General features: G+C 35.7%; 1 protein-coding gene across 14 annotated transcripts in view; it reads left to right on the top strand.

The window, feature by feature from the left end:
- PPFIBP2 (PPFIA binding protein 2) overlaps positions 1-22,770 on the top strand; it is a 115,278-nt gene that overhangs the window by 54,442 nt on the left and 38,066 nt on the right. For 10 of the 14 annotated variants that reach the window (XM_084521951.1, XM_084521953.1, XM_084521952.1 and 7 more), the window contains 2 exons: positions 10,961-11,053; positions 15,553-15,666. In XM_084521951.1, coding sequence (XP_084378077.1) covers positions 10,961-11,053; positions 15,553-15,666 — 207 coding nt within the window. Of the gene's footprint in view, positions 1-4,432; positions 5,241-10,960; positions 11,054-15,209; positions 15,459-15,552; positions 15,667-22,770 lie in introns of those variants that run through there. The other 4 variants (XM_084521944.1, XM_084521943.1, XM_084521945.1 and 1 more) reach the window with 4 other exon arrangements.

Below are 22,770 nucleotides of genomic sequence, written 5' to 3'. Positions count from 1 at the left end.
ACAGATAAGATATAAGGTAATATCCATGTAAAGAACCTAGGGGTAAAATTTTCTTTTAAAAAGTACTGTATTGATTTGGAAGTATTAGAACGTTAGAGGAAGGACATAGTCTTGAAGTATTTCTGTATGTAACCTTTATTCAGATTTCACAAAGTTTTAGTAAGTTTACATTTTGCAAATGAGATGCATTGTCATTAATGACAAAGATAGCATTAATGTACTTCACAACAAAAGTATTTCATGCTCTTTTTGGAATAGTATGCTAATAATGGTAGTACAAGTAGTTAACTATACTTATTTAATATATGACTAAACATTTTCAGGTTTCATGATCTTCTAGGAATTAAACCAAATTATAGTTATTTTAGATTTTGCATATATAAAATAGCATACAGTATGATGGCATGTTACTCAGTTGTGTAGGTAGATAAGCATGTGCTTTGTTTTCCTGAATTAATGAAATGCTTAAGAAGAAAATAATTAAGCTGTTATTTGTCTATTGATAATAATAAGGCATAATATAAAATAAATAATATAAATCAATTATTTATTTATATTATTTATTTATAATATAAAATATAAAATAAGGAATAAGAATAAGGAATAGCAAGGGTTTATTTGCAGCTTATTCCGCTTTGGTTTATTAATGATTTTTTTCCATTCTGAAATGTAAAGGTCTGGGAAATTTAAATATAGGTTATACTGGAAGAGGCAAAATGTTACCTGGTAATGTTGATGCATGTACAGTTATTTGGTAAATAACCTGCTTCAAATATTTCATATACTGATTTACTGGAAATTTAATAATTTCAGGAGTGCATTGAAACTTTTCAGGCTGAAAACTAAACTTCAATTATTGTAATTGTTGTGTGGTAAAATTTGATTACTTTTCTATAAATATTTTCTTTATGTTCCAATGTATCCCTTTCTTGACTATAGCAATTTGTTAGGGAGGTAGAGGCCAAGTAGTGTTCACAGTGATTTTACTGTCCTATTATGTAAAAAAATATTTTCTAGTTTTTAGGCCAAAACGTAGTACTCAGGTTTCTTACTATCCACATTCTTCATGCAAAGTTATAGTTATGCTAGAGCTTGGGCTGGAAAAAGTATTTCAGAATATGGCAAAAAATGTTTGCAACTGCCAAGAATGTGCAAATGTCTGTGGGTGAACTAATAAACAGCAACTTCATCAAGGTATCGGTAATGCTGTCTTTATGCAAGCCAAGGAAAGACAGCTAGTTATTACTTGAGCAATAACCAGAAAAGATAAGTGATGTCATACAGCACACAGATGGGAATGACTCCAAAGATGTCTGCACCTGTTTGAAGTATTACATTTTTTTTCCCTCTCCCTTCTCCTCCAAATACGCAACAGTAATGGCTTGGAAATAATGGCCATCTATTATCACAGAATCACAGAATTTTCTAGGTTGGAAGAGACCTCAAGGTCATCGAGTCCAACCTCCAACCTAACGCTAACAGCCCTCCACTAAACCATTTCCCTAAGCTCTACATCTAAGCGTCTTTTGAAGACTTCCAGGGATGGTGACTCCACCACTTCCCTGGGCAGCCTGTTCCAATGCCTCACAACCCTTTCTGTAAAGAAGTTCTTAAATTATGATTTATTTATTTTTCTAAAATACAGATTTTAATCCAATTTAAACCATTTGTATTGAGTGCATTTTATGCTGGCAGAGGAATATTTATTCATGTGTCTAAAATTATTCCTGGCCTTTCCTGGGATGGTGTGTTGTTGTTGTTGTGTTTTTTTGTTGTTGTTGTTGTTAGTTTGCTTTCTTTTGTTGTGGTGTTTTATTGGTATTTATATGGTATTTCATTGTGTTTTTTTAATTATCACAAGTAAAGCAAATATGTTCATATACAAAATGCAGTAGTTTGTTGCTTGCTTTTTTTTTTTTTTTTTTTTTTTTTTTTGAAACATTCTCATCTTCCTCTTGCCCTTAGGCATTATCAATTCATCATGATTAAGACTCTTAAGACTCAGGAAGTGCCTCATCTAGATTTCTGAAGCCATTCCTCACCACGTAAAAAGGATTTCCAGGATTCCTTGGAAATCCTTGAAAAAGGATTGCCTTTTTCACAAAGGGTCTGAATTTCTTTTCACATGTACTCTTGTGCAGGTTTATTTTCATTATTTTTTTTCTGTCTGTTTTCACTCTCAAGTTCTCACATTTTTTTTTTGCAGTATGAGAATAACAGGTGTACGAATTAGTATTTTGAGGAATTTTTTCCTGGACAAAATCTGGTCCTAATCCCTTTGTTTCCAAGGCAGTTCAAATACTAGGATTGTGAAGAGCCCAGAGTGATGGATAAAGGAAAAGCTTAATGTTAATTCCTGGGAGTGAGTAGCTAGATCATTCTCTCTCCTTGGGGTGTCATATGAGCATGGTGGTATTGGGGGATATTGGTGATACTGGGGGGATTATTTTTTATTTTTTTATTTTGGTTTGGCTTCAGTTCTCCATTGAATTAGTGCTCAGTGAAGAACTATGTATAAACATCGATTTCCTTCTCGCACTTTTTTTTTTTTTTTTTTTTTTTAAACACAGCAGTAACCCAATGAAGCAATCCTCACATTGCAACATATTTTCCATATTTTCACACTGCCCAGAAGAGGAAAAAAAATTGTTTTTCCAGAGAAATGGGAAAATATTCTAAGTGAATCTGAGGCAATCGATTTGCATTCAGTTGGTGCCTAAAACTTTACCAGGCCAAAGCTCAAGCAGAACATAAAGTTCAGCATGCAGGTGACAGGCTAAAAGTGAACACGTGGAACACGTGACTGTCTGGAATGTGTGTTGTCAACATTCATAGCTGATAAGATGCAGAAAATTCAAACACGTTTACCTTTTAATCAGGAAGAATGACTGTAACAAAATCAAGTGTCTTTGCATGAAATCCAGGACAAATGACAAGGCAAAAAGAAGGTATGTTTGTCACTTAAAATGCTTTTAATAGGAGAAATTGATGTTCACCTAATTGCTGATGCTACACTGAGGCACCAAAAAGTGGAATAATACAATTTTCTTTTAGTTTTTATTTCTTTAATTAAAAACAAAATCATTTAAAGGTGTTGTATGTTGGAACATTTTAAGGGAGTACGTTCCTCCCCTTCCTTAAATAAACCTGAAATAAATCTTACAGCCTCTGTTTTGAAATGGATGAAATAAGGAATTTGAGACTCTGGCGGTGGTGCTGTGGGATATGCAGAGATCTGAGATAGTTTGATGTGTTTGCTATTCTCTGTAATCAGGTAACTAGTTTTCTAGAAGGGGAAAAAAAAAAATTAATCTGTAGGGAGTTATGTTTTAATTTCAAGAGAACCCCCATTCAGTCTTCAGTTTGTCAGCTATGAGAGACTCTATCACAGATAGAGAATGTACTATATTGAGAGCATCTTAACCATTTTTAATTTTTTTTTTTTTAATGCAAAACAGACAATATACTAAGGCTTTTGGCAGGTGACATGAACTATTTAAGAAAGAGCTTATCTCGTCAATATTAATATAGTATAAAAACTTCTACAACCAATGTAGAATAAGTACGTTCTATGTACAGAGCAACCCGAGTTTTCTGCAGATGTTGTCTTGTGGCATGCTTCTCTTTTGGAAACATATTTCTTTAACCTTCTTATGTTTACTGGTGATTTTAGTTATATTAGCACTTTTAGAAGTCCTGTAGTGGTATTTTTTTGAAGTCTTTTCATATTTTTCCTGTCATATGACTTCATGTGTTTATTACCATATGCCACTTAAAGAAGGCTGGTAGTCTAGGTTTATATCTATCCCTGCTTGTGACTTCGAAGATCCTGCAAAGATATGCATCAGGTAAAAAGGATCATGAATGGCTGAAATAGTAAAACCCCACATAACTTGTAGCAACTTCCACACTTTGGAGAGTGGATATATAGGTAAGTGTGACAGATCCTTTTAATAACTGTTTTTCGGGGCATTATACATTTTCGGACTTTGAGTTCTTTGCATGTAGCGTTAGAATGATGGACAGCTTTGACAATGGCTCTTCCAAATTCTTGTACTTTTTCTTAAACAAGAGAATGTGTTTGGCTGTAGGAACTGAGGAAAATGTGGAGCTAAGTAAATGTTCTGAGATCATCACCAAAATCCTGTGGGGACAGCTGCATTTTAGTCTTAATAGGCATTGTCTAATCTGTTGTCTTCATATATGGAACAATCAGATGTACAGTTTAAGACCAAACAAAGTTGGAAACAGGAGTTGATTGGGAAAAAATAGAACATAATCATAACTACTGCGTGGAGGCACTAGAGGACACCGCAGTAACAAGGAGTACTTTTAAACTTCCCTGTTTTGCCAGAGTGTTGCTTTGCATATGCATTTATTATCGTGGTGTTCTCAAGTTTGAAACATTGCCGTGCTATGAGACTTCAGCTTCAGCAGATAAAAATCTTAGAAGGGTACCGTCATTTTTTGTTAAGATGGAAAACTGCCTCTCTGGCAGTGTTTATGGAATAATTAACTTATCCACAGGATCGTCCTTGAATTCCTTCTCTTTTATAATGTTTTTTGTGAGGACAGGCAAGTAATTCAAAGAGCAGAACTTATTTTTAGTTTTAGTCTGGGCCTTGAAATAAACTAAGAAGTCTGAGTCGTGTTACGATAAACAGGGAGTAAAACAGAGACAGGAAATAGGGGGTCTTTGGTAATGAGTTCCAGCCTCTCTTGAAACAGAAAGCCAGGGAAAGCATTACTTGAAAATAGTTTCTCAGTGACAGCTTAATAATTTTAGCTTAGCTTGTTGTTCAACATTAAACAAGAACAGTTTCTGCAGATTTATACTGTTCTTGAAAGATCTTTTTTAAATATAATTTAGCAAGTTATATTTTTGATGTTTTTAGAGTTACGTTGTTCTCGTTGCTAACTGATCTGCTGTTTAAAAAAAACAGATGTTTGGGGGAGAGTCTGAAGTTTATACAGTTGTGCATTGTATATACATCTGTGAGAAGCATTTGGGATAAGACTGGGACAGAGGCAGTAGATTTAGCTTGAAATGTGAATACACGTTCAAGATTTTAGAAGCTGAGGGGTTGAAAGGGGAAGAAGTCACAGCTATATCCTGTAGAACAAAGCAGTGCGCTTGTTTCCAAAAGTTTCTTTTAACCCTGGGAATGTGACTGCTGAGATGGGCCCAAAGCATGGATGGTGAGATTGATATTTACAAGCACTTCACGTGGCTAAAGAGGGTAAGTGGTTTGCTGTGCTTTGTTTTGTCTTTGTAAATGCATGTTAGCAAAGTTAAGTCAGAATTCCGAGTTTCGCAGAAGGAAATGCATTGGGTGCCTCAGACGTAAAATATTGTAAGTTCCTTTATGAGAAATGAATTGGAGACGCTTCATGCAGGAGGGGGAGGCATGCAGGAGGAGGGCGGGAGGGGGGAGAATCAGCTGTCTTTGTCTTTAAAAGTGAAACTCTAGAATCAAACTTTGAACAAATGGCAATAGATTCTAGTAAGTGCTTATGCTCTCCTGAGATTATAACACAACAAAGTATATCCTACGTGACAGTGTATGGCAAAAAATGAGAATACATTGTTTACGACATTGTAGTTTAAAATTAAGATGTATTTGCACTGGTTCTTCACTTAATTCGTCATTGAGGTAATTGTAAGTGACTTTTTGGGATGCCTTTGTTTTGGATAAAAATGGTGGTATATTTTTCCTGCCCACATTTCTCTTATTAAAATATGTTTTTGTTTTTGTTTTTTAAGAAAAGCAGTGCTATTAAAATCCTAATTTTGTGATAAACGTGAATGTGGACATGAATTAACTGCGTAATATAACGAGATTGTTTTTGTCTTCCTGTAAAAGAAAAACAAGGTTTATGCAGCTGTCTGATCACCTTAGAAAAATCCCTTAATTTTTGTCAGCTTGTAGGTTTTATAGGTTTTAACTATTTATTTCTCAGTTTTTGAAAAATGCATGAGTGGGATGAGAATAGATCTTTCACAATATACTGTTTTTTTTGTATGTTTATTTGTTTTTAATTACAATATTGATTTAATTGTATGTCATGTAAGGAGCACATCTCACTATACCTTTAAAAAACTATTTTTAACCTGTGTGTATTTTTAATGGAAATTGTATGCACGATATTTATGTTAGTGCTTCTGTATGGCACTAGTCTAAAAACATAGGTATGCAGATGAGCATGCACTCCTTTTTTGTTTTTACTGAACATGTAAACATAAAATATAGGTAAATACCTGTGTGGAATGTGAATAGGAACTTCTTGATAACATCTTGCCTGATATCAAAGACAAAACTCTGCAGTGGGTACAGCTATGCTATACTTTATGGCGTATGAAGGTGGCAATTTCAGAACTGTTTGGGTGAGCTTATTCTGCCTGGAAAGCTGAATGGTATCTGACACACAGAGTACCACCCTGGTTTCATGCCTTTTGTAGCAGAGTTTGTAACAGCACCAATGTTCAAAGATACCTTGTTAGGGAGGCGCAAAGCCAAGTTAAGGAGGTCACAGGACACGCCAGGGGAGGTGCATCTCTAAGCAGTCTCTTTCTAGAAGGAGATGGAAAAGTTCTTGTGTATATGCAGGGCACTATTACCATTACTTGTGACTGGCTGTCAGTCTGTGGGAAGCATTTGGCAGGTAGCTGATGTCAGATTCTTTTACAGGGCCTAAGCATGAATCTGTTGCCGTTAAACTTCTGTTGCAAGCTAAAGAACCTAAGGCTCTCCCCCCACCTTCCAAATGCTAAATGTGCGTCATCTTCAGCATGAGTTTCTTTGGTTCTCCTAAGGAGCTTGGGTTAAGAGGTTCACATACAATTTCCTCTGTGGTGCTGTTGCTTTATCCTCCTTCCATCTGGCCTTAATTGGAACATGCTATTCTGAATAAAAATTACATAACCCCCATTTTGGTTCATGGGCATATAGGTGTAATCACAAGTTACTGAGTTTCATCACAGAAATAAATGCTAATATTTATGACAAATGATATCACGTGCTCTCCAAGAGCATTATGAAACTGGGCTTTTTGAACTGCAGTAGATGAAGTGTAGCAAAATGGAAAATCTCATGTGTCAGGAAAACTTTGGAAGGGTAAGACTTGTCATTTTGAAAGAGATGCCTTCATATGGAATGGAAATGTGATGACTCTTGTAGCTTGCTTTGGACTTAAATTTTCAAGTGTGTGCAGCTCTGAGCTGATGGCTGACCTGAGACAGATATACATTAGTGCTATGCTTTTGTTTCTTTTGTTCTGGCTACTGTACATAACCTGTGCTAACAAGAGATGAAGCAGTCAAGCATATGCTGTATTAATTAAGCTTATGATATTAAGGGTGAACCTCATGACTTCTGTAAGGATATCTTCCTTAAGTAACTTAACTGTCTGGAGGAGAAGTTTCAGCAATGGGAAAAGTTATCCTGATAAAAGTATAAATATTTGGTCAAAATTATTTGATTTTAAGGACTGCGTGAATTTACCTAGCTTTGCCTGTACTTAATTGAAGACTATATGCTGCTAGCTCTTTCAGATTGACTGCCATTTTCACTTAATCAACAATGAACAATGACAAGCAGAAAAATCCTGTTGTTGCTTTCATAATTGCCTTCAGATGAAAGGCAGGAATTGCAGATCCAGAAATCATGTTCCAGCCACCTCTCCCTCCTCAAGTATGCTGAGTGAATGTACATACATTCAGATGGGTGTGTATTTCAGGTAGCACTAGGATGCCAAGAGATTAAATTTGTATTATATCCATAGATAGATGCTAAAATAAAATTGTTTACTGTGTGGGCTTCTCACTCACCACTATACAATAGCAAATATTGTGACTCATAGCACCAATTCTGCTGACCCAAAACAGTAATCAAAACTTGGGAAGTCTGTATTCTTCTAAATATTGTCAACTCCAGAGAGACTGGAAAAAGTCTATAGTGTACATTTTTCCTGTATTGAAATATAATATCACAGTCTGTGTGCTGTTAGTAGTTTGCGATAAACTGGCTGGTTGAACTCTGCTGGCCATATTCCTCTTCTCAGCTTCTGAACTGCAACAGAAAACAATATGTCATGGATGTCCCTAATCTTTCCCATTAATGCAAGTACTACAGTTGCCACAGGCATCTGATTCAATTATCAGTGGAACTGAAAGTGATTCATGTGACTCTGAATAAGAAGGGAGGAGGGTTTTGACGTAATCTGTATGCTAAGAGGTGGGTGACTTGTTGAAAAAGCTCACAAATCACCAGTCTAACTGACTGCCAGATTTCTTTTCCCAGCTCCTTCCTCCTCCATAGCCCAGTATGAAATACCTTAGTGATAAATTTCTGTGTAAGTTTGCTGATGAACTTCAGAAGTTGGTGGGTTTTGTTTTAAAATCAGATGTGTTGGAGTTCCTTGGAGATGAAACCTAAGACACAAGGAGAACGTAAATTGGCCTATATTCAATTTTATTAGCTTGCATATGTGCTTGTTGTAAGGGGCTTACTTTTACAGACTATGCAGATTCAAGTTTTGTTTCAGAAACCTCTGAATAGAACATCAGTACATAAACTCTAAACAACAGTTGTTCAGTTCTGGCAACATGCTGCATTCTGAATTGTCTCCTGTTAAAATAACATGCAAGGAAACAAAAATTCCTTGCTTACTGGACTCTGAGCTCCTGTCTGAGAAGGCTGTTGAAAATTAAGCTAGCTAGCTGAATTGATCAAATATGTCTTCCCTTTCTTGCCATACCCTTTTGTATTTTTGCTAATTATCCTTGTTTTAACATAAAGCTGTTGAATCATACTCTAAAGTCTGATTTTTTTTTTATTTTTATTTTTTTTGTATCATATTCTGGAGGGATTTTTAAGCCTTTTTCTCTGAATAGTACTCTGTAATGACTGGATCACATAAGTGATACTTAGACGCTCATATTTTCAGCATATGTTAATATTATGTCCAAATTAAATTAAAGGGAACATATTCAAGAGAGATCTGGATACTAAAGATGAATAAGAAGCTGAAGCTGCTTTTTTTTTTTTTTTTTTTTTTTAAGAAGTGGCATAAATGGTTTTGAATTATTTGAGGAAATGCTTTGCATTTATATCAGGTGCAATCTGATTATCATTAAACTGTTCTCTATGGAGAGTGTAATATAGGTGCTTTGAGAAATTGCTTTGCAGCTGTCTTAGGCAAAGCATGTATGGTATACACTTGAGTTTTCATCTGCAGCACTACTACCATCCTAACTGTTTCAGCCACCTTTCCTTCTACTTCTTTACTACGTTATCAGAAACTTTTTTTTTTTTTTTTGACATCTCTCCCATTGTTTCATTACAAGAAATATAATTAACACATTTAACTTATAAGTTGTGGAGCTCGGGTAATGATTTTTAGTCTTTAAAGCTACATCTTCTGAAGCAACATATTTGTCTGTGGAAAATCTTGTTGATTCAGCCTACTGGTTCATGTGGTTCCATGAGTCTAGTGTTCATTGTTTGTCATCTCTTACACTAACTCATTGCTGTCTGGTCTTACAACTTCAGTGCTACGGTTCCATATTCAGTTCCTGCTGATACATGTGATACCTAACTATACTCAGTTTCATCTCAGTACTCTTTCACAACTGCAGCGTGCACTCCAACCATCCACAGATGGTCTTGGTTCATATTACATTGTTTTATCTTGTCTTAATGCATGCCACAAAGACTTCCCAAGTCTTAAACAACTGCTGTGTGTCAGTCAGCCCCTTTTTTTAGCAGGCCATTTTCTGTGTACTGTACTTATCTGAGCGGTCTCTGGCTGACCTTTTGCCAGGGTTGGGTTTTTTTGTTTGTTTGTTTTCCACTTCTCCTTGTCCACATGTGTGTGATTCACTAGGTCTTATATGGGTATTGAGTGTTGAACTTCCAACAGAAGATACTTCACAGTCAGTCAGTGCTGCAGACATCACCAGGGGTTATACGTTTGCTAAATGTGAGTGTAGTAAAGTGTCTGTCTTATTTGTGATTTGAAGTTGAATTAATTCTTAGTTACTGATTATATAAAATGTTCAGCTGTGATTTGCAGTGATGACAAGTTGCTTATGTTAAAATATATTAGCAGCAATTTAACTCACAGTGTTTGTAAGGGAAGGTGGTTACACAAGTGGTTACAGGCATATCTCTTAAATCTAGCATAAAAAATAGCAGATGACAGCAGTATAAACGGTGCAAACAAAGACTACCTGACTGGGCAGTCTTCATCCTTATCTTTTGTTACTAGGAGAATCTTCTCCTGCCTAGTAGTGTGCTGTTTGCTGTTTGTAGTGTGCTGAACTTGATGTTCTGTGTTCAGAAAAGTGTTTACCTACCATTGTGTGCAAGTGAGAAATATTTGGAAGGCCTGTGGGCTGTCCATTGGGAAAACCATTTAATAATATGGAGGGAAGTTTTATCTCTAATGTAGCTGCCAAGGTTAAAGATTTCTGATCTAAAAGACTTTGATCTTCAAGTGGAATAATAGTCCAAGCAGAATGGCTGATGCTTTGATTGAGGATTTATAGCTGAGGTCAAAGGATTATCTAGATGGACATACAGAAATAAATCTTGGTTACTTATGAGGATTCCTTATTTTCATTATAGTGTTATGTTAACAAGGAATGACCTTTAAAAGCATATAGTTCATGTTTTTGTCTTGTTAAGCTGGAATCTCCCAGTGAAGTGATAAGTTGCTAGCAAATATCAAATCTATTCCTATACAGTTACTGATTGTTGGAAATGAGAAAGTATTCAAAATCCAGCTAAAAACTACACGTGCAAAAGGTTTAATACATACAAAATAAACAGCTTTGTTCTGTACACCTACTTTTTGCATGTATTTTGCATTATAACAACCATGCTGTATCAATTTTATTATCTATTGCTTGAAATTTTAATATTAACTGTAAAAGTTCTTATAGTACTTTTCTCCCCAGTCACAGGTGAATCATCATTCATCTACTAATAATGAAACCTATCAAGAAAGATTGGCACGATTAGAAGGTGATAAAGAGTCTCTCATACTGCAGGTATGTTTTAAAGAGAATATTGTCTATGTACTTGATATTCATTGAATAAAAGGTGAAATAATAGAGTATATTCTGTGGGGAAAAAAAAAAAGCAGGTCATGAAATGTAACTGATAGTTAATCAGGAATTATGATTATGATTTTTATAATCCATATGATTAGTCTAATGGTGCAATAACTGGGTGTAGGGGTGGGGAATAGCAGCTATGGTAAGAATGACGATTAAGGAACTTCAGAGTGTTGACGTTTTTGCTGTTACTATTATCATTAATAATTATTATTATTTCTCCAAGATAATAATGTACTGGTAATAGTTTTCATTCTGGGTTTGCCGGATTTTGCCAGTTACTTTCTAGATTCTGCATGACACTTTTTAATGAACTGAAAGACTGAAGAATAAGGGAAAAATTATGCTGTCGTGTTTCAAGATAATGTACTCATCCCTTACTTTCTTCTCCATTGAAGTCATTAAACTTCTGTTAGCAAATGTGTATTGCAAAAACGTTATCATTCCACTGAGTGATCTATTTCTATGTTTATGAGAATGGATAGGTTGTAACAGTATGGGAAGCTGTTTAGCATCTTGAGACGAGGGATTCAAAAGCAAGATGATGGACACCATATAGTTTCAGACAGATAGTTTGGTTATTATTGGGATGTGGAAGACTTGCAAGTCTCAGAAATAAAAATGAGAAATAAAAAGTTTTTCGTAAGTCATAAGTGGGTAAAACTAATATTTTCCCTGCGTGTATATTGTATTGAAGTTGCTTTACATCACCAAAAAGCTTAAGGAGTGGGAGGTAAAGTCAAATAAAATCCTGAGTGGAGGAAAAAATAAATAAATAAAACCTGTTTGGAACTTAAATGAAACACACTGTTCGTGTGTTTCAAATTTCCATTTTTTAATAGGAGATTAGAAGTTCGTTGAGACAGCATCACAATTTTAATAAATAAGTAATAAATAATATTATTAAATAATAATTATTCTAAATATTTATTTATTATTAGTTTATTGATAATATTAATTTACATATTAATGAAACTATTATTAACTGTAGGATGTTGATTCTATTAGTGAGATTCTATTAATGATAGCACACTGCTTTTCACACAGTATGTTCACTTCTCACACTTGTACAAATGTGCACTCATAGTTGGAGCAACAATTAGAAGAATTTATTAGAAGAAAACCCAGCTGTTCACTCAGAAGCACAGGGCTGTACTGATGCATCTGTGTCTTTGCCCTGAAGGGGTCCTTCGTATCATCACATATGTTTATAGTCCCATAATCTTTGTGTATAGAAGGGGCTGTCCTCTTGGATGTGGTTTGAACCATACAGATGGTTGTTGATGATTGTTTTGCACTGGTGGTCTTCTACAGCTTTGGCTGTGTTAGAAATGTGTCAGTTCTTGCAGATTTAATAGGACCACTAGTCTCTAGAAGCACTGGAGGCAACTTAGAGGCAACTTCTCAGTATGTACTTTCCCTGTCTCTTCATGTTGCTTTTTAGAAGATATTTCTTCATCCACAGAAATAGGTATTTAGACAATACAGCTAATACAGTAAACTCCTAAAGAAGTGACATGGTTCATGCTTTTATGACATGGTTCAGAGTCCTGCCTGCAGTTTTCCCGCAAAAGGAATGGATTAAAATCAGATGTAAAAACTTTTTTTTTTTTTTTTTTTGCCTTTTACCTACATTGTAACCCCATCGAGAGGTATAGTCAATATATTCTAATGCATTTTCCTATTGCAATGCACGCTATTGCAGTAGAACTCCAAAACCCCCAGTCAAATAACATAGATGAAAGCCTTGGTCAGCAGGTGATCAGCAACAAAAATAAGATGCCCAGATCCAGAGCTGGGGATTGGTCCTGGGCAACCTGCTCTAGATGGCCCTGCTTGAGCAGAGGGGTTGGACAAGATGGCCTCCAGAGGTCATCCTCCTTTCCCACCTCATCCATCCTGTGATTCTGTTAGAACCTCGTTTATACCAGTTCTGCACATTCTGTCTATGCAGTCCAATGTGAGGAATGTAAGCAAGCCCCATCTTGAGGTTACGTTGGCCTTAGAGAGTCTGTTGGTGCAAACCCTGCTCTTGAGTGTGACCAATGGCATGAAAGATGAAAAAGTGATTGGAGACAGAGCACCTCTCTGTGGTGGTTTACAGTCTGTTGTGCCAGTAACTGTGGCCCACAGCTATAATTTTTGGGGAATACAAAGCTGGGAGAGCTCCAGTCTTGCTGCAGAAGAAGTCATACCAAGGCAACTTTACAGGTGCCACTCACACTCTATTTCTCCCAAGACTAACTCAAACAGGGGACCTTGAAACCTACTTCTGCTGTTCAGTGTGTGGTGGAGACTGGAAATGCTACAGCATCAACAATACTGTTTTAGAGCTCAGTGCCTGTGTATAGGGGCTAACGTACTTACTGTTTAGTTTTTTTGTTTGTTTGTTTTGTTTTGTTTTTCCACAAAGGTCTTTTTCCTAAGGTATTTTAAAATATTATACCACTTGATTTGGGGCTATTTTATCAATATAACTCCCTTATAGATATTTACGGAAAATGTATTCACTAGGGGCTGACTCATGTTGATGTTGCACTGCTAAGGCAAGATGGACTTGCCAGTGCAGCATATGCTGAGGTTATACTCTGTGTGCAGCTTACTGATTCCTAGAAGAGTCTGGCAGATGTGATCTTAAATGGAGAGGAAAATATGAGCTCAAAGTAGCTAATGTGCCTCTCAACCTAATAATTGGAATATTCAGCACAGTGCTTCTAAAGCTACTAAACTTTTACTAAACGCCTTTGCAGGTCACATTTAATACACAGAGTTTTACTTATAAGTTTCAATACTGGTTGGAACTTAACCTGACCCTTTAAGTCAAACTTGTTTACTTGCTCTGAAAACTGTGTCAGACTGAAGAAGGGGCTTTGTTTGTTTTGTTTTGTTTTGTTTTTTCTTGCTTTCTGATCTCTCAGAACTTCTTGTGCACCATGACATACGTAATGGGAGTGAAACAAAAAAGTTGATAAGCAACAGACTTCCTTGTGGGCAGTTCTTTCCACCCTACCAGCTCACATATGTCTTAGTGTGCTTCTGGCCAAGAGTGGCAAAATGTTGCGATCTCCTTCCACCCACCCTTTCCTGTCATCTCTCATCCTGTGTTCATCTGTGCTTTTCTCAAGGGCCAACTACTTTAAAGGCATAAAAGTAAAATGCTCTGGTTTTCTTTTTCTGTATCCCTCTCCCAGGCATTCTTGTCCTTATGTTTGCAGGTAAAACAAATATGGATCACCCAGTCATTCCCGCTGCAGCTGCCCTGAAGTGAACTCAGTTGTTTGTTGATTCCCTTGGGCTTTAACAATGCTGCTTAACGGGTATGGGTACATCTTAAAGGTTTCACTTCCAAGTACTTTTTTTTTTTTTTTTTTAAGTACAAGTACTCCAGAGTTGGATACGAGAACATAGATAATCTTTTGTTAACATGTTTCATTAAAACTGGAGTTTAGAAACCTATGGTTGCTTTGTTGTTTGAGGTAACATTTTCTAGTGTAATCAAAGTTTAGTCTGCGGTGGAAACTACTTTTATATAAATAAACACCAAAAATGAATCTACAGAGTGTATGTGCTTCCTAACATAGGAATTAACACTTTTTCATATCTATCTAATGTTATTCTGAGCCTACATGTAGGTTGTTGTTGGTTTGTTGGTTGTTTTTTTTTTTTGTTTGTTTGTTGTTGTTTTTTTAGAACTTCACAAGCTTTGAGCTTGGCTGCTGGGCTTTTCTTGTTACACGTTCAGCAGTCTGTACCACAATTCCTACAGTTCTTTACCAGTATAGCTTATTGTTTCTTTTCCTGGGATTCATTGTCTGTATCTCATTTCTTTTGCTGTCATGTTTTGGCTTGCAAAGCCTGGGAATTTTTCTTGGAATAGAACTTTGTTGCTGCTAAAACATGCCTTTTACTCATTGCATTCCTTACAACTTCAAAACGCTTTATTGATAGGTAAGCTGTTTTTCTGTTCTTGTAAGAAGCAAGGTAATTGGTTGGTTTCCAAATGAACAGTTTTATCATTTACCCATTTTAGGGAGCTGAGTGCCAACAGAACGTGAAATAGCAGTGCATGCTTCAAGACCACTTCAAGTATTTTCAGTATAATATGTTCTTTGGTGTTTTCTAGTTGTTGAGACTTGTGCATGAACTGACTCAGGCTACCTATAAGTATTCTTCCAGCTCTTCTAGAAATGTTCTCTCATTTTAATATTAAAAAAAAAAAACAGTCCGAGTAGGGCGGGGGTTGAATGAAAATATTTGTAGGTGAGACTGGAAAACTGTCTCAGTAGAGCAAGTTATGAAAGAGTATGAAACTACTAAGGACTTTAAAAGAGAATTTGCGGTAAAAATGTGCATTTGGAAGTTAATTGTATAATGAAATTCAAATTTATTTACAGTCAGTTCAGTAGCATTGCGCTTCTCTTCTCAAATTACAGGTGAGTGTTCTTACAGACCAGGTGGAAGCTCAAGGAGAGAAAATCCGGGACTTAGAAATCTGTCTTGAGGGGCATCAGTTGAAACTGAATGCTACAGAAGAGATGCTTCAACAGGTAAAAATCTGAATTAGAAAGATTTTTACATAAGATCCTCCAAAGGAGAGGAGAGTATGCAAGCTTAGTCTGTCTGCATGTGTGAGTGTCTTTGGCAAAAAGAGAAAACAGAAAGAATTGCCTCTTTTTATTGTTCTCTTGCTGCTTTGCACTTTTTTTTTTTTTTTGAAATAAAAGTTTCTTTGTTTTTCTGTTGCAAAAATGTTTTATTGGCTGGTTACATAACACTGTACGTGGCAGCATGTAAAATGAAACTATTGTGTATTATTTGCACTGTGCTGATGAACTAAATTTGGACATGGTTGAGTAACTGGTTAGACAGGTTAAATGTACCTCACATATGTACAGTTATAGAATTGAAAACTTTTATTTAAATAAAACTTCTATTTTCATAAGGCTTTGAAGCTGAACAGTTAGTAAAGTTGAAATGAATTACTGTATCAAGTTAGGTTCTATACAGATTTTTGCTTAATTTAGTTTTCCCCTTGTTTTTGGAAAAAAAAAAAAGTACATGGCATTTTTTGTTATCAACAGTTTCAGGCTATATGATTTAATCTATTGGTGGTGTTTCATGACATATATTGAGGAAGAAGGATGAATAATAAGTATCTGATATTTCATGTGTTACTGTACAAATGGTAGCTTTGTGGCCATGAAAGAAATTTCCCTGTGCAATCTTCTGTTTCTACCAAGAAAAGTTGCTAAACATGCAGATAAACTGCTGGTAATACAGTGCACAGACATTGAAAATAAATTTGAAACTAACCCTTAAAATATAGACCAGAAATTTGCAGGATATATATTGTTCTTAAGGAACGTGTATTTCTCCTTTCCAGCTACTGAAATGTTCTGTTACAAACTTAATATTTTAGTCTGTGTGAAATATGCAAGTCTTTCAATTAACTATTCAAAGCTTTAAATTAAACTTATGTTATTCTGAATAAATTTATTTTACTATGATAAGGATCCATGTACATTTGTATCTAAATGGTAGCAGTTTCCATATGGTGAACTTGTATCCTAAACATCTTTCAGTCAGAACTCTCCAAGTTTCTCAAAATAAATAATAAAAACAAACAAAAAATAAATAATAAAATAATAATCAAAACAAAACAAAATTGGTCTCACAACTGTTGTAACCCAAAAAGTTTCCAACTATGAAAAGTTTTATTCTATACTTAAATGAAGAGGTGTTTTAGAAAATGTAAACAGCAAGTACATTTAGTTTTTCAGTGACATCTGAAGTGAAATTCAAAGAACAGTAACTGTTTATTTAATATTTAAATTATGAAAATCTGTTTTCAAACTTCATGAATGCATTCATATAGAGTGTAGAAGGTTCCTGTTTTAATGTAAAACTAGGTCGTCTTCGTCAGCAGTTTCCAATGTCCTGTACAAGTGCCCACGACACTTAGTAATGACATGAAAGATATTCATGTTGTCATTGAGTTTTTCCATTCAGAATTATTCTCTGCATCATTCAAGGGCAATTAAGACAGTATTACGGTATTAATTTATTTTTTGCAGGAAACTACCTGTTTTGTAATACAAATAAATAAATAATAATCATCCACCTCTATCTGCCTGTATAAACATTCTTGCTTTTCAGAAAGACTTCTATTATTCTCTTGAAGTATATTGTAAATCCAGTTTTAGTTCTTGGTTCTGCTTACTTATTTGGAATATATTAAACTACATTGATTCCTACATTTGTGATCTTAAGCTGACAGCTTCTTCTAAACAGAAGATGGAATGATTAAGATAATTGCCATATTTTGAGCAATCTTTAACGTGTATTGGTAGAACTAAGGTTACTGCAATATGGATATGCATATTTTTTTTTACTTACCTGAGAACCCATATATGTAAGTACAGCATAAGCTTTGTCTTTTTAATTTTGGGAACTATAAGAAATCTAACTTAATTTTGTGCCCAAAATGCTACAGCAACAACAACGAAAAAATGATATGTCTTGTTAAGATAATTTAATGAAATTACTTAAAAAGTTGGTACCACGACAGCAAGGGTATGTAACGCTACCCTGCAAAATAGCTTTTCCGAGTCTGTGCTAGCAGAGACTTGTCCACTTTGTAAGGGTGTGGTTACTGGCTAAAATCCTTTTGGCTTATGATTTATGCACAGTTGTTTTGAACCCTGCTACAAAGCTATCATGCAAACACTTTTGAAACAGCAGCTAAAATAAACTTTGTTCGAATTACCTAAAAAGGCTGTTCAGCATTTGGGATGGACATCTTGAATGCTGAACAACAGAGATGCTGCTTCTTTGGAGGAAATTGTGATTCTCTAAGAGGAGGGACCAATATTCCTTAGTCACAATGTGGGCTTATGGGAAACGTGTTGAGATCATCTAACAGTTTTCCACTACAAAAAAAAAAAAAAAAAAAAAAAAAAAGAGAGAGAGAAGAGAGAGAGAAGGCTTTGTTCTGTTCTTTTGTTCTCTCTGTTCCTGAATATGTGCATCTGAAACTTATTTTTTACTGACTCTGATGCTCACCAGAATTTTTTCTCTATGACTGGGCAGAAAGGAATGGGGGGGCAGGCAGTGGTTGAAAGGAGATATTTTTTTTGCTGGGTTAGTGAATTGAACCAGCTTACAGAAGAGGTTAAGGCATGGCATAGGGACAGTGGTGGGCTGCACATTTGACCTAGATGTTTATGAAACCACAGCCAAAATAAATATGACATGTATGTTTTCATGACATGTGATGCTACTATGTCAAACTCAACATTCTGCTTTTGTAAGGATACTTTTTCCACTACAGACCCTAATTAAGAAAGAACACTGCCTTTGAGGTATTTGCATTGTCTTTAAAATGAAGTAGGTCTTTCAAGAACTCATGAAAGTCAACGGCAAAACTTTAGATCCGTCATTAAATATCCTTTTAGTTTGGGCCAAGAAAAATGTTTTCTTGTTCTTCAATCATAGCCAGTGGTAAGAGAAAATTTTCTGGGGCATGCCTAGGAACAAGACCCCAGTTTGGTCTCTCTGAATTGACTTCTAGTTGCCAATGAGTGTGTAAAAGACATGGAAATGATACCTGTGTGAATAGTTGCCTCCCTTGCCCATTAGTACGTTGTAATGAGTTTGTCTCAAAACAAAACAAAAATAAACAAAAAACCTCCTGGAATTATCTTAAAAACACAATTTATGTTGTGACAGTCCATTTCTAGTATACCAGCTACTTTAAAATGTGATATTACAGCTGATTTTAGAGAAAAATGGTGGATATGTGTCTTGCTCTAAATTAATCTGTAGCATTTCTAAGAACTTCCAGTGAATTTTAAAAAAGAAATTTTAAGCGAAGAGGGGATCTTGAACATCTGCTACGTTAGCCTCGGAGGGACTTCCTATCCACATTTGATCAACTTTTGCTTCATTTGTACTGTGAATAAATGTAGAACAGAATTGGAAAGCAAAAGTAGATTTTGCTCTCTCTACATATAGATAAAGTAGTTGTCCTAAATTGTCCCATAACAGAAAGCACCAGCCAGCCAGAACGCAAATGCACTGGTGCGATGGAATCGATGTTGTCATTCTTGTCAGTTTGAAAAGGGAATTTTCTACACATTCGGATTTCACTTCCACAGTTCTTTTAAGTGCATTTGGTATAGTAATTATCGCAAGTGAAAATACTTCTTTGCTATTCCTGTGCTGCACTTGATTGATTTAGCAGATACTAGTTGTCATTGAAGCTCTATGGCATAAAATGTACAGGTTATTTTGCCAACCAAAGTTGTGTCAAAATGCTGAACTGTGTGGCAGTGACTGTCTTCTGCCTGACCTGTACCAAATCCTAAATGTGGTTTGACAGTTTGTTTTTGCCTTCCAGCTTATTTGTGACACGTAGTTGCACAAAGCAATCCAGAGGAATCTTGTCAGATGGCTGCATTGCATAAGGATTCTTGTGTCTTCTGTCGATTAAATTCTGTTGCAAAGTACAAAGTGCTTGGCTTTAGGGTTTTTTCTGTCTCAAACACATGGAGACTGAAACACTTGAATGAACAGGAGTGAATTTCTGTGCTTTTCCTCTTTCTGGTGTTAGTTTATGGCTAATTTCTACCTGGGTGCGCAGAGCAGGTGAACATGTGCCAGACAACATCCTTGGTGAGGCGCAATTGAGAATGTTCTTAAAAAAATTAAAAAAAAAGAAAAAATGCAGGGAGGAGCTGTATTAGAGTAGGAACTTGAATCCCATGCAATTTAGCGTGTACCTATTCTGTTTTTGCTGTTGTCTTTTTCTCAAGGGAGATGGAATCCTACCTTGGTTGCACAGTGCAAATCTGGTGTGTATCTGTTTGCTTCTCAGGAACTTTGTTGGCTGGCAAGGTTCATTCCTTCAACTTTCAATTGCCTCAGTTATCTGATCTTAAATGAATTTCAGCACTTGTTTATAACGTGTGGTAACTCCTTGCCAGCAGCTAGCTTACTGTTTCAGAGTTTGAAGTGTGCTCTGTGCTGCTCTGGTTGTAAGGCGTGAGGTTTTCAGAGTGTGCTCTCAAGTTGTGCAGCTTATCTATACAGGTGAGCATTGCACTGTTTTATTATTTTACAGTTATAGGCGCATCTGCTTGTCAGATATATGCAAAGGGCTGTCCAATTTGTGAATGCAATGGGAAGTTCTATCCTTTCTGTTGCTTAACTGTATAATGGACGAATGATGAATTGGAGGGCTGTAATTCACTTTCTGCTACTGAGTTGCACCATTTCATGGAGATTACACACGTACATTGCTCTCAGCTGTGTTTTCAGTTAAGCAAATATCTTATTTCCACCACAGCTGACACACAGCACTTGGAAAGTGCAGTCCTCATTTGCGGTGGTTCTTGCTGAATTTTGCTTACCAGGTAGGTCCATCTGTCTCTGCCTCTCTCTCAGCTACTTTAATGAATGTGAAAAGTATGAAATTTTGGAGTCTTGTATTTTGTACAGTGCACAAGTGCAAACGAGACCCTAGTGTCTGCTTTTTTTTTTCCACTTGTCTGGAATCTTATTTATGGTTTCTGAAACAGTATATAGCATGATTATTTCATCTGTTTTGTAGACTGCTAAATATCCTGAAATGTACAGTGCTTAAAACAGATAACCTAGAATAGTGTGGGTGCCCTCTTTCTAAGCTGTTTTCTGTCATGTTAAATTTTATAAGCAGCTTTATGAGAAATTTGTATTTCCAAGCCAACCAAATGTGTGAGATATAGTGCATGTGTCAGTTTCACTAGCAATATTGAAAAGCATGATTAAATATTTACGAAGTATACAGAGTGAATTTGAAAAATACAGTTGTTTTTGGAACTAGTTTGGTGTGCATTGATCTGTCTGCCATACATGTTTTGTACCTTCTGCATGAGTCATCTTTGTAATTATTCTACTCTAAAATAGCATTTTCTTTATCTTTTAAAGGTTAAAAGTTGATTTTCACAAAAAGGACCTTCAAGAAATTAATTTATATTTTTAATGGATTTTAAATGAAAAACAAGTAACTTGCTTATACATAAGATTTCTTAGAATATGTTCTATATTTGAGATTTTTGAGATCCTCCTAAAGCTGCTACAACCCTAATTACCATTTTGCCTCTCTCATATTATCCTTTTTGCTTTAAAACCAATAACATAAATTTGTATTTTCTTTTCTTACAATGGCATATTTATTCTGGCTGGCTTCAAGTTGCATCATACCACTGAAATACACTATAATTTCTCTGTAACAAAATGGGTCACATTCTCTAATGAGCTGTTCGCTGTGAGCATCTGCTTGAAGATGAAAATAATTGCTTCCAGATGTTATCCATTTCAAGAGGGGACATTTACTTAAAACGGCACTTTCTTTCAAAGCAAAAGTTAGACACTCTAGATGCAAGATAAATTGTCAGCTGTTTTAAATCAATGTAGCTCCATTGAAAACAAACCAGGGCTAGTTAGCTATTTTGTCTATTTTAAGGCAAGAGATTTATGCCAGTTTACACTCGCTGAGGATCTGATCCTCCAGCTTCAGAGCAAACTGTAAAGTTTTGTTTGACTTGATTAAAAAATGATCTCAGCTGCCTTCATGCTCACTCATACCAGCTAGCACCTTACTCTTCACATGGAGCTGCTGAACTCAGAATGAGGGTGAGGTATTACTCTCCACTGCACAAGTAAGTGTAATTTAGGAGCCTATTGAAAAAGTAGGGAGTAATAACAGACAGTGTACTCAAAGGACAGATCTGTTGTTAAAAATGTCTAGATGGATGCTATGCCTTATTAAGAAATCTTCCTGTTGCATCACTGAATGCCAAGTCAGTGTCAAAATAAATAAATAAATAAATAAAGTTGTGTTAGTTCAACAGTGAATAGAGCCTCTTATCCTGCTAGATTGTTTGATGTTAAGTGGCCCTATTTCTCTATCAGAGTTCTCATTTATAGCTGTATCTTAATCTGCAGAAATGTGCTGTGTTACCATCCGTATAGAGCCTGTTCCAATCAGGCCTGGAATATGCGCAGAACTGGATCTTGTGTAAATTAATGAGGATGTCATCCTTTATCCCTGGAACATTGAGGGGTTATTTATAATTGCAATTTGTAATCACCTTTGTAGAAAGCAGCTAGTACTGGGATTTCATTAGGTGACTGCTTCTTAGAATAGGAATAAAGTCAGTGCATTACCTTTTCCTGATTATTTCATTATTCCATCCAAAGACCAAAAAAAAAAAAATAAATATAATAATAAAACTACATTTTTGTTTATTCTCCCGTCCATACACAAATATCATTGCCAATGTCAGCAGAGTGGGCACAACACTGGGAATAGTGGGTGGCTTAGATAACTTGTGTTTCAATGCAGATGTAAGTTGAGTGCTATTTCTGATTTGGGCAGTATTCCCCACCAGACTAAAACAATTTACATATAAAGCAGATTTGGGTTCCAAATGAATTTTAACTGTATAATTTTTAAAATACTGTTTGTGGCTTCCTTGGCTCTAAACCATAGTATACAACATACTCTGCAGTTTGTGGAAGAGGGTAAGATGAGAAAAGCATACTGATGGAAAGGGCAGTTTTTGACCTCTCAGTAACATCAGCATAGATCCGGAATACCTATGCTAAAT

This window comes from Aythya ferina (genome assembly GCF_964211825.1).
Source record: "Aythya ferina genome assembly, chromosome: 5".
NCBI classification, from domain to species: domain Eukaryota; kingdom Metazoa; phylum Chordata; class Aves; order Anseriformes; family Anatidae; genus Aythya; species Aythya ferina.
Note: the sequence above shows the minus strand (reverse complement) of the source record. Positions and strands in the feature narration are given on the sequence as shown.